This window comes from Oryza glaberrima, chromosome 1 (assembly GCF_000147395.1).
Source record: "Oryza glaberrima chromosome 1, OglaRS2, whole genome shotgun sequence".
NCBI classification, from domain to species: domain Eukaryota; kingdom Viridiplantae; phylum Streptophyta; class Magnoliopsida; order Poales; family Poaceae; genus Oryza; species Oryza glaberrima.
The window spans coordinates 19,954,927-19,964,768 of record NC_068326.1 but is presented as its reverse complement, the minus strand read 5'-3'; the positions used below and the strand labels follow the sequence as shown (position 1 = coordinate 19,964,768).

Here is a 9,842-nt window from a genome sequence, read left to right as displayed (position 1 = left end):
TCCTTGCCCACACTTGGGCCTCGTATTTGATTGAACTCATCAAATCATCTTGTTTCTCCGGTAGAGTTGCTTGGACAAAATGGCGAATATTGCGGGTGCCGAAGAGGCGCTGCGCGTTGAGGAGCCGTACCTTCTCGTCCCCATGAAGTATGACGCGAGCAGGCACTCCAGCGAGCACCCCGTCTTCTGCTCCCTGCAGGTGGCGCATCGCGGCCTCTACTGCTGCGGCGGGAGGCGGCGGCAGTGGAGATGACTTGGGCGCAAGGGACGGATTGTCCACCATTGTCGCCGATGTCGACTGCGATTTGGGCAATTACGGGAGTGGCTGGCAGCGAGGGAATGGAAGGCAAGGTCGGCGGGTGTTGGTGTGGGCTCGCCGATGGCAAGGGGATGGAAAGAGAGGTCGGTGGGTGTGGGCGTGGGATCACCGGAAGTGAGGGGAGGTGAGAGAAGTCGAAGTCGGTGGGCGTGGGTGACTCGCCGTGGCCACGTGGGCTCGCCGGCTGAGGTGACCAGAGCAATTCATATACAAAGAGTGAAGAGCTCTCTCCGAGTTGACAAGTTAGACCACTTACGCCACCGACATGTGGGCCCAAGTTGTAGTGTTGTCCACGAAAATTTGTGCAGCTGGCTGTTCACCTTGTCTATTTCCACATGTCTCTCTCCCCATCCCCCAACATTTTCCAGCTTCTCGTCGCAATCGCAATTCACAACCACCTCCAAAATCACACGAACCCCAAGGCCAAAAGAGGTTTTTCTTTGTGTGCCATTAAGAAAGATGGTGTCTGCCTCTGTGCGACTAAAAAGTTTGAGCCTCCCTCTCTGCCCACGTCAAACTTTATCGCGCCCTCCATACCATTCGGTTGCTATTTGTTTGGGTTTAACCGTTTGGCAGCTCTGACATGTGGGCCTGGGCAGGAAAAATGTCGCTCTTGCCCTTTCAGTCGCTGGCATATTGGAGACCCTTGAGCGGGCCCCACCTACCGTACTCTCACCACTACTACAGAAATGGTTTTTCTGTACATGGGGTGATTTGGTTCCATGCGGGCGACTTGTGTCCGTGCCTGCAAAAATCCCCCCCGGGGGGCGGGTCGACGAGCCGTATGCGAAGATGCATTATCGCATGCGACTGCTTAGATCGGCCGCATGCGAAGATCGATTTTCGCATGCAGCCGTCTTAAGTGACCGCATGCGAAGATCGATTTTCACATGTGGCTAGGCCGGCCGCATGCGCTAATGTTGATCTTTGCAGACGATTTCGCGCATGCGGGCTGGCCAACCGCATGTGGAGATAGATTCCAGCCGTCTGCACAAACCTTTTCTGTAGTAGTGCACCTCTCTCTCTCCCTTCTTCCCGTCTTCCTCTCTATCTCGTGAGCGCAATCAGGAGCGGCGGTGGCCGGCAGCCGGCGGCGGGCACGGCAAGGGCGCGGCGGGCGTGGCGAGGTTGTGCGGGCATGTCGAAGGATCCCAATGGCACGCTCTCGACGTGGAGGGAAGCCGACAACGACCCCTGCGGCTGGTCCAGCGTCACCTGCACCGACGACGGCGACGGCAGGGTCGCCTGCCGGCGTGGTGCTCGCCAACTCCTCACTTGCGGGCTACCTCCCATCCGAGCTGTCATTGCCCTACAACCAGCTCGCCGACCAGATCCTGGTCGCCATCACAGCGTTGCAGAAGCTCGTGGCGCTCGCCTGGCTCACAACCTCCTCTCCGGCCAGATTTCGGCGGGGATTGGGCGGTGGTGGAGGTGTGGTTGGAGATCTCGGAGGAGGGGTCGAGCACGATGATGCACATCGCTGCCTGCGAGGGGCATGCCGAGATCGTCGAGCTACTGCTCCAGCGCGGGGTGGATGCCGTCTCTGCTGGCGAGATCGCCATGGCTGCTCGCTCGCTCGGTCGACGCCCGCCTCCCTGCCACGCAAGCCGCGCCCTCACCACGCCCGCCGCCGGCCACCGCCTGCCTCCCGGCCACTGCCGCTCCCGACTGCGCCCACAAGAGAGAGAGGAAGAGGGGAAAGAGAGAGAGAGGTGATAGAGTATGAGAGGTGGGAGAAGAGGCAGACAAGCACGCGACGCGAGCGAGACAGTGCAACGCAAGCAAGCAACAAGCAGCTAGCTAGCTAGCGCGCGCCGCGGCAATGGCTAGATCGTGGGCGAGGAGTACTGCGCCGCGGAGGAGCGGGTGCTCGATCACGGTGAGAAAGACCTCCCACTTCTCCCCGGGCGACGGCTTCGCGGCCTACGACCACCGCACCGGCCTTCAGGCAGTCGAGCTGAGGTCCATCTCACCACGCCGTGGGCGCCTGCGCACGGGGTCGGCGGGCCACGCGTCGGCCTCGTAAGCGACCTCGCCGGCCGGGCTGACCTCCTCCGCGCGCCACCAGGGACCGGAAGACCCCCGCGCGCCGACGAGGAGGCACGCGTACCGGTAGCGCACGGCGGGTGATCAGTCATCAACCAATATATATATATAAGTATAATTGCCGCCGATCCAATTAAGCCGATGAGATCTCGATCGAGATTGGAATTTCGGCGCGCTGCGAGGCTAGGCTAGGCTGGTCGATCGATCGGCTCGCTCCGGTGGCACATGAGCAAATACACAGAGAGATGCATGGAGCTCTGGCCGAAATATGCGGCCGCGTAAGGGCACCTGCGTTGGATTCCGAATAGGGCGACGACGTACGTACGGATCGTTCGAGTCTCGGATTCCCTCTTATTAATTCGTCTCGAGCTCTCCATCTCTCTCGTATCGTAGCAGTGGCCGGCATTGCAAAATCCACCGCAATATTGCAGTTGCAGTAACCCTGTTCACATGTTCCGTCCAGCTGCATACTATTACCAGCTAGCTAGATAAATCAACCTCTTCTTTCAATTTTGTTGCTATATCGTATATACGGAAGAACAGTTGATGCTATCGAGATCGATCGGCAGCAAATTGCTCGAGTCTTTTTTTTTTCTGAAACTAAATCGGCAGACAGTGGCTGCCAATTATATTTTTAATAAGCAGGAATAAAAACTCAAACGGGTTACGATAAAGAAAAAGCATCGTGCTGAGAAAGTATTGCCAAGCTCCCCAAAAATAAATACTACAGTTGTCGACCGAACAAATTCACAGCACGCACAACAACTCAACGCTACAACCCACTCATAGTAGACCATTGATGGAGCCCAAATGCAAGTCATCAGTGCCAAAGCTTGCGCAAAAGCGATTGCAGGTCCGACTTTCATATTGAAAGCATGTCATCGTTGTTAAGCTTGCAAAAGCAAAGCACCTCCGACTTCACCACAAACTTGTATCGTCGTTGTCGAGCTCATCATAGAAACGACCAAGCAGCTCCGACTTCCCACGGCGGACATCAGCCAAAACCATCATATTACCACTTCCTGCTTATTGCTAGCACCAGCACACCTAGAAAGAGACTGCACCGTGTTACCGTTGCCGAGGTTCATCGCGCCTCAACAACAAAGCAACTTCGACACCACCTTGCAAACTCAAACAAAGGCATTGGCTGCCAGCTGCAAGCAAGAAGCGGATCCATGAAAGCGAAGGCCTCGCCGAATATTTCGGGCCTATTTAGCGTTGGTGTGGAAGTAGAAATCCCTAGAGTTAACGCCAACTCCACGACCAGAGATGTGCATGAAAAGGTTCTCCAAACGGTACCCACAGCAGGGACGCGACGTGAATCGTCGCTGCCGTTCGCCTGGAAACTGGGGCAAGGCTTTCACCTGGAGCACAGTGGTGAAAGAATAAGAGGGAACACACCATAACGATGTCTCCAAGGAGAGGGACGGTGCCAAAGGGTGTCCCCATCGTCAAGCCGGCCAAAAGGCACGGCAAGACTTTCGCCTACAGTTCCCTGTCCGCTCCTACACACCTAACCAATCCGCACACACAACTATTGCAAGAATGCCGCACTAGCCCTGACTAACCGACCCTTTGGCGAGCAAGAACCTCGGAGCTCCCCGTGGGCACGGCCTCACCGACAGCGCAACTATCAAACCACCTCCACCACACACCAACACGCACTGTCCCCGAGAGCCGCCGACCTCACCAACGCCGTTCCCAGCCGTGAGGGTGATCTGGGTACCGGCGCCACATGACCACCACGGCTCCTTGCCCGACAACCGCCAGCCTCACCGTCGGCCGCACCGGCCAGCCGCGCCATCGCCCGCGTCTTCTGCCGCCATTAGCTCGCCGACCAGATCCGGCGGCGACGGGTTGGTTCCAGCCGCAAGGGAGGGGCCGAGTGGGGGGGGGGGGGAGTTGGATCCGGCGGCGGCGAGGCGGGGGAGAGGAGGGGAGGGTTCGCCCGCACCTGGCTACGACGATAGGTGCATTGTGATGGTTCAATTTGAAGATTGCCGACGCCCTAGTAATTTACTATTAATGCAATCTGGAGATAACCTACAATAAACTAAACTCTGAATTCAGGGGCTACTTGCTACTAATGCTGAAACAAGAGACTACTTTAACGACGCACTAGTAATCTATTTCCAAAACATAGGAGCCAAACTGTATTTCCAAAACCTAGGAGCCAAACTGTTAATGCAATCTGGACATAAACCTACAATAAACTAAACTCTGATGAATTCAGAGGCTAATAATTGTAGCAGCACGTCTGAATTTAAGATTTTCTTCGTTGGCACAAGGCCGGCGAAGCATCAAGCATCTGATCTGATCAAAGCGCGGCCCTCCTCAGGCCGCTCCGTCGACGTCGCCGCAGCATCCATGGCAGAAGTAGTTAAGGGCTCGAGCTCGATCGAGTGCGTCGGGTGGCGGCGGCGGCGGCGGCGGCGGCGGCTGGGCGTATTGGCGGTGCCGCGCGAGCGCGCTCTGCGCGGTTGCGAGTTCGGCCTTCAGGCAGTCGAGCTCCCGCTCGAGGTCCATCACCACGCCGTGGGCGCCGCGCACGGGGTCGTCGGCCCGCGCGTCGGCCTCGTAGGCGACGGACACCGCGGCGTCGCGCCGTTTCCCCGGGTCCCCGCCGGCCGCCAGCAGGAAGCCGACGACGTTGCCGACGCCGAAGAGGCGGAACGCGTTCCGGAATAGCCGGCCGTCCGCTGGCTGGTCGCCGGCCGCCGGGAAGCAGCGCGCCAGCGGGCATCCCGTCGGGCACGCGCGCCCCAGGTGGGCGCACGCGGCGCACGCCGCCGGTGGGTCGTCGTCGTCGGCCACTGCGACCGGCGAGATGTCGGCGACGAACGGGCGCCAAGGTTGGGCCATGGAGATCGGCGGCGAGACGAGAGCTGGGTCTCCGTCGGATTGGTAAGTTGGGGCACCGGAACGGAGAGTTCGCGGCGAAATATGCGGCCGCGTGCACCTGCATGCGTCGGGATATATATACAGATAACACAGGACGTGCTTGAGGTGAATTTGGGCCAAATTGAATGGAGAAATTTAATGGGATCGATTTTTTTTTTTTACACATACAAGGCCGCACCCGTTATTTGCATAACTTAGCTATATAGAATTTTTTTAAAAAAATGGTAAATTGATTGGGACAGGATTAATAAGTCCATTCTGGTGTAATTAAGATACATATGTTATCTTGATTTGGATATTTTTCAAACTACTAAATGATATATTTTGTGTGAAAATTATATATATGTATTAAAGTTGATTTAAAATATAAAATAAATCTAATTTTTAAGTTTATAGTAATTAAAACTAAATTAATGTTAATGGTTTTCTTGTTTTTTTGTGCCCTAGCTTAATCTTTATCTAATCAACTTCAAACGGGGTAAACATGAAGGATAAATTCAGTCTACAATGAAAGGAACAAAAATAATAAAACCAAGCAACAAAAATAATAATAGTACTGTGCATGCACACAAATAGAATTTATTTTTTAATGTAGATTAAATTTTTATTTGTTGTTTTTATGTAGATTAAATTTATATTAATTTGCATGTTTGTATAATAGTGATTTTGGATCTGTCATAATTTATATCAGCATTGCGTAATGTTGATGTGGATCGGAGTAGAGTTAGCGCAAAACTCTCACAACCCTAATACCCTAAAATAAAACAAAAATCCGTACAACATCAAAATTCTGCCTCTATATTTTACGCTACATAAGACTTGCCATTAACCTGAGTCAAGTTATTCACTGTTTCAGTGTTTCATCCCCAATCGGCCGGTACTTTTACATATTTTCCCATTATAAAGGGTAATTATAAGCTGTGTTTCCTTGATGGCGTCAACAACGGTCAGCACTCCTCCACTGCTCCACAAGGAGCTCAGATCCACAAGGAGTCAAGCAACGCAAGGACCGCAACCTGCATTCGGTGAATACTGATCAGCAATATATGTCGGCCTTATTCATTATTATTATTTGTTCAACTTTTTTTTAAAAAAAATATTTTTTTCAAAAAACTTTGTTCTACTGTATTTTAACCACTTATTTTAAGCTATTTATTAATTATATTATATATCAATATTTAGTTTATGATATACTCAATAATCTAAACCAAACATGTTGTCAATAACAAAGTATAAAGAATAAAGACAAATGTGGAACTATGCGGGAATTAACACACAACTTTGGTGCGACAAGCCAACAAATAAAAAAATGAAGGTACAAAACTAAACATTAGAGATATGAAACCATTTTTTTTCTTAAATAATTTGGACACCACTGCATAACAATTATCATTACAAATTTTCCTAAAAGAAAGGGATCAGAGGCGGCTGTGGCAATTCGGCTGGCTAAACCGATCGAGTAGACTGGTGTTTGCTAATTACGCGTGGGTCTACAAAAGTAACTTAAAATTTCACCACAATTATTGTTTAGAACATAGATTTTGAGCATAGATATGAAAATAATAAATTTGATTTGTTAAAATAAAATAATTTTACTTATTTTGGATTTATGTAAAAGGATTTTAGGTGGTCAAGCTTGTTGACTTAAAAAAAAGTCTAAAGACGACCGTTTTTATGACTAGCAAGAGAGCAACTGTGTTACTAATAAAGGATATTCTCGTCTGAAAATACAGACTTTGACATAAGAGATGACCCGTGAACTATCCGGTGATTACTTTTCTTTCTCCAAAACATAGATTCGGTCCAGCGACTACTCTTTTTTTTTTGTTAGAACATGGATCCGGCAACGACTACTTATTTTTTTCAAAAAAAAACATAGAGCTATCTTGCTAAATCAAAGATGTAGCATCTAATAAAAAAATTAGAAGGCTAATCACATACAAATGGGGCAAATATGCAGCAGTTGAGACAACCGGTCGTGACAATCTCATCTATCGCGGAAGCTCATCGACGAGGTATGGTCGACATTGCCTTCTTCCTTGACGTTGGCAGGAGGCGCATGTCCGTCCCCACGGCGTTCCGGCGCCGTCGACGTCGCCGCAGCAGCATCTACGGCGGGTGGACCAACGAGGTAATCATCTTCAACCGTCTCGTCGTCGCAGTGGCCATCTTGTAGCATCATCGTCGGCAGTGGCGGCGGCAGAAACAGCAGCTGCTGCTGCCCCTGTGGCGGTGGCGGCGGCGAGGGGAGGAAGCCCCCATTGGAGGCGACGGCGACGGGCGGCTGCTGTTGCTGCTGGGCCGCGGCACGGCGATGGAGCTCGATCAGCCCCTTCACCGCGTCGAGCTCGGCCTTCAAGCGGGCGAGCTCCTGGCTGAGGCCCTTGACGATGCCGGCGGCGCCGCCGACGGGGTCGATCACCCACGCGTCGGACTCGTAGACGACCGACTTCATGGCGTCGTCGCGCAGCTCCTCCGACGCCGAGGCCATGACCCTGAGGATGTTCTTGATGCCGAACAGGCGGTGCGCGTTCCGGAACCGCGCCGGCTGGTTGGCCGGGAAGTAGCGCGCCAGCCGGCACTCCGGCGTGCACCTCCGCCTCTGGTGTTTGCACGCGGCGCACGCCTGCGGGTGCGGCGGTGGAGGCGGCGGCGGCGGCGGCTGAGGTGGGGGCGTGGTGCTGGTGTTGGAGGTGGGGGAGGAGTGTCCGGACGAGGACGGCCCGGCCTCCTCGTCGCCCATGGCAATCGCCCCGTGTGTCGCGGTGGATATTTGATGAGGACGCGGCTGCGGCGGCGTAGGGTTAGTTGCATGCCTTCCGATTTGCACGGGATGTTTTTGGTTAGTGATCAAACGGCCGGAGAGCGAGATACGCCGTCGCAACGACGAACCCTAGCTAGCTAGAGTTCAGTGTTTTGGGCCTTTAGCCCTTAGGCTCTTGAACGAAACAGAGGTTGGAGATGGCGTATAGGCTCATTCTTGAATGAAGTCTCTTTATTATCTTATTATGGCTAAAGTATAGTGAATGCCCGAATTATAAATCGGGGCAGCCTAGGCTCGGGCGCCCGATCAATTCGGAGTAAAATCGGGCGCTGACGTTAGCATCCGATTTACGTACAAAACTATTTTAAACTAATTTTTCTCTTAAATTACTTATCCAAATCATGATCCGATTGTACCATTAATTTCGTTGTAATTAAATCTTCAAAACAAGACCACATATGGATATATTCCGACGAAAAAAAATATTAGCTTATTATTGAATTATTTTTTAATGTTGTACGATGTTCCACCAGGTATATCGGAATTGTTTCACTAAGTAGATCGAAAATATTTCACTCGTTTAAATCAGGTGTTGTTTCACCTTATATAAAAACAATGTTTCAACAAATAGCGAAAGAATGTTTCAGTTCACTGCAACATTTGATCCACACATAGTGAAACATTTTTCGGTGGAACAAAAAATAAAACGAATTCCCTTAATAGAGGGTTTCCAAAATATGTGGGTTTTTTGTTGCAATGGAATATTTCAGTTCACTGCAACATTAGATCTATACATAGTGAAACATTGTGAGTGCACTAGGTGAAACATTTTTTGTGGAACAAAAATAAACCAAATTTACTTAATAGAGAGTTTTCAAAATATGTGGTTGATATGTTGCAGGGGATAGGCACTGTTGTAACATACCGAAAATTAACTATTTTCTAACTCTGCATCATGTTGAGTCTTATGTTCTTAATAACTTCCTAAACCTAGGAAAATATAATTAGAGGGATCTTCTAAAACTAACTTGCATAAAATCCTTCTCTGGTATTCAATTTCTTTTGTGTTTTTCATTTAAAAATATATTTGGTTAAATTGAGGTATTTCTTGATTTGGTTTTAATTTAAAACCTTCCTTCGACTAAAATTCTTTTATTCAAATTTAATTTCAAAACCCTTTCTATTTTTTATGGATTATGATCCAAGAAACCTTCCCAATTTTGCCATTGAACCTAAACCAAAGTAATTCCAATTTTATCGGGATTATTTGTTAGCCCATCCTTTGACCTTAAACATATCCTTTGATTCTTGATCCAAATTCTTCCTTTTGATCTAGCCGGTGATCTAATTTCTGTGGCTTGATTTCCTTCTCGGCACAAGAATAATATTATTACAAACATTGTGAATAATTGCTCTTGTGCTAAGATAATATATTATATCCTTGTCATCCAAATCTTCTTTAAATTCAAATTCTATCCAAATCTCCTATTAGCCTCAGACAATTCTTTGAAACCCATGCCATATATTTTGAGGCTAAAAATCCTATCTATCTTCCTCCATTTATTTCCTCTCCCTCTCATTTGAGTGCATCAAATAAATTCCGTTATATTCTATCTCTCAAAATATTGCACTCAAACTAGAAAATATCTCTTTTGGAAATTATATCCAAATATAATTTCCTTTCAAAATTCCCTATTCAAATTCCTTCCAAATACTAATCTCATCCAATTTCTATCATACAAATAACCTACAAAATTTAGAATTGATTTCTAAATTTAATTGGGCTAAAATCCCTTTGTCTCTTCCTTTTGG

General features: G+C 49.3%; 2 protein-coding genes across 2 annotated transcripts; both read right to left on the bottom strand.

The window, feature by feature from the left end:
- Positions 1-4,699: 4,699 nt before the first annotated feature.
- LOC127778274 (LOB domain-containing protein 1-like) lies at positions 4,700-5,227 on the bottom strand. The gene has a single exon (XM_052304888.1). The coding sequence runs from the start codon at positions 5,225-5,227 to the stop codon at positions 4,700-4,702; it is 528 nt and encodes a 175-aa protein (XP_052160848.1).
- Positions 5,228-7,253: 2,026 nt separating this feature from the next.
- Positions 7,254-8,009, bottom strand: LOC127778146 (LOB domain-containing protein 11-like). Its single transcript, XM_052304803.1, has 2 exons — positions 7,523-8,009; positions 7,254-7,375 (listed from the first exon to the last, which is right to left on the bottom strand). The coding sequence occupies exons 1-2, from the start codon at positions 8,007-8,009 to the stop codon at positions 7,254-7,256; spliced, it is 609 nt and encodes a 202-aa protein (XP_052160763.1).
- Positions 8,010-9,842: the final 1,833 nt, after the last annotated feature.

Coding starts and splice junctions, on each gene's coding strand:
- LOC127778274 (XM_052304888.1), bottom strand. CDS start 5,227: ATGGCCCAACCTTGGCGCCCGTTCGTCGCCGACATCTCGCCGGTCGCA.
- LOC127778146 (XM_052304803.1), bottom strand. CDS start 8,009: ATGGGCGACGAGGAGGCCGGGCCGTCCTCGTCCGGACACTCCTCCCCC. Junction 7,376..7,522: donor CGCCGTCGCCTCCAATGGGG/GCTTCCTCCCCT, acceptor CACCCGCCGTAG/ATGCTGCTGCGGCGACGTCG.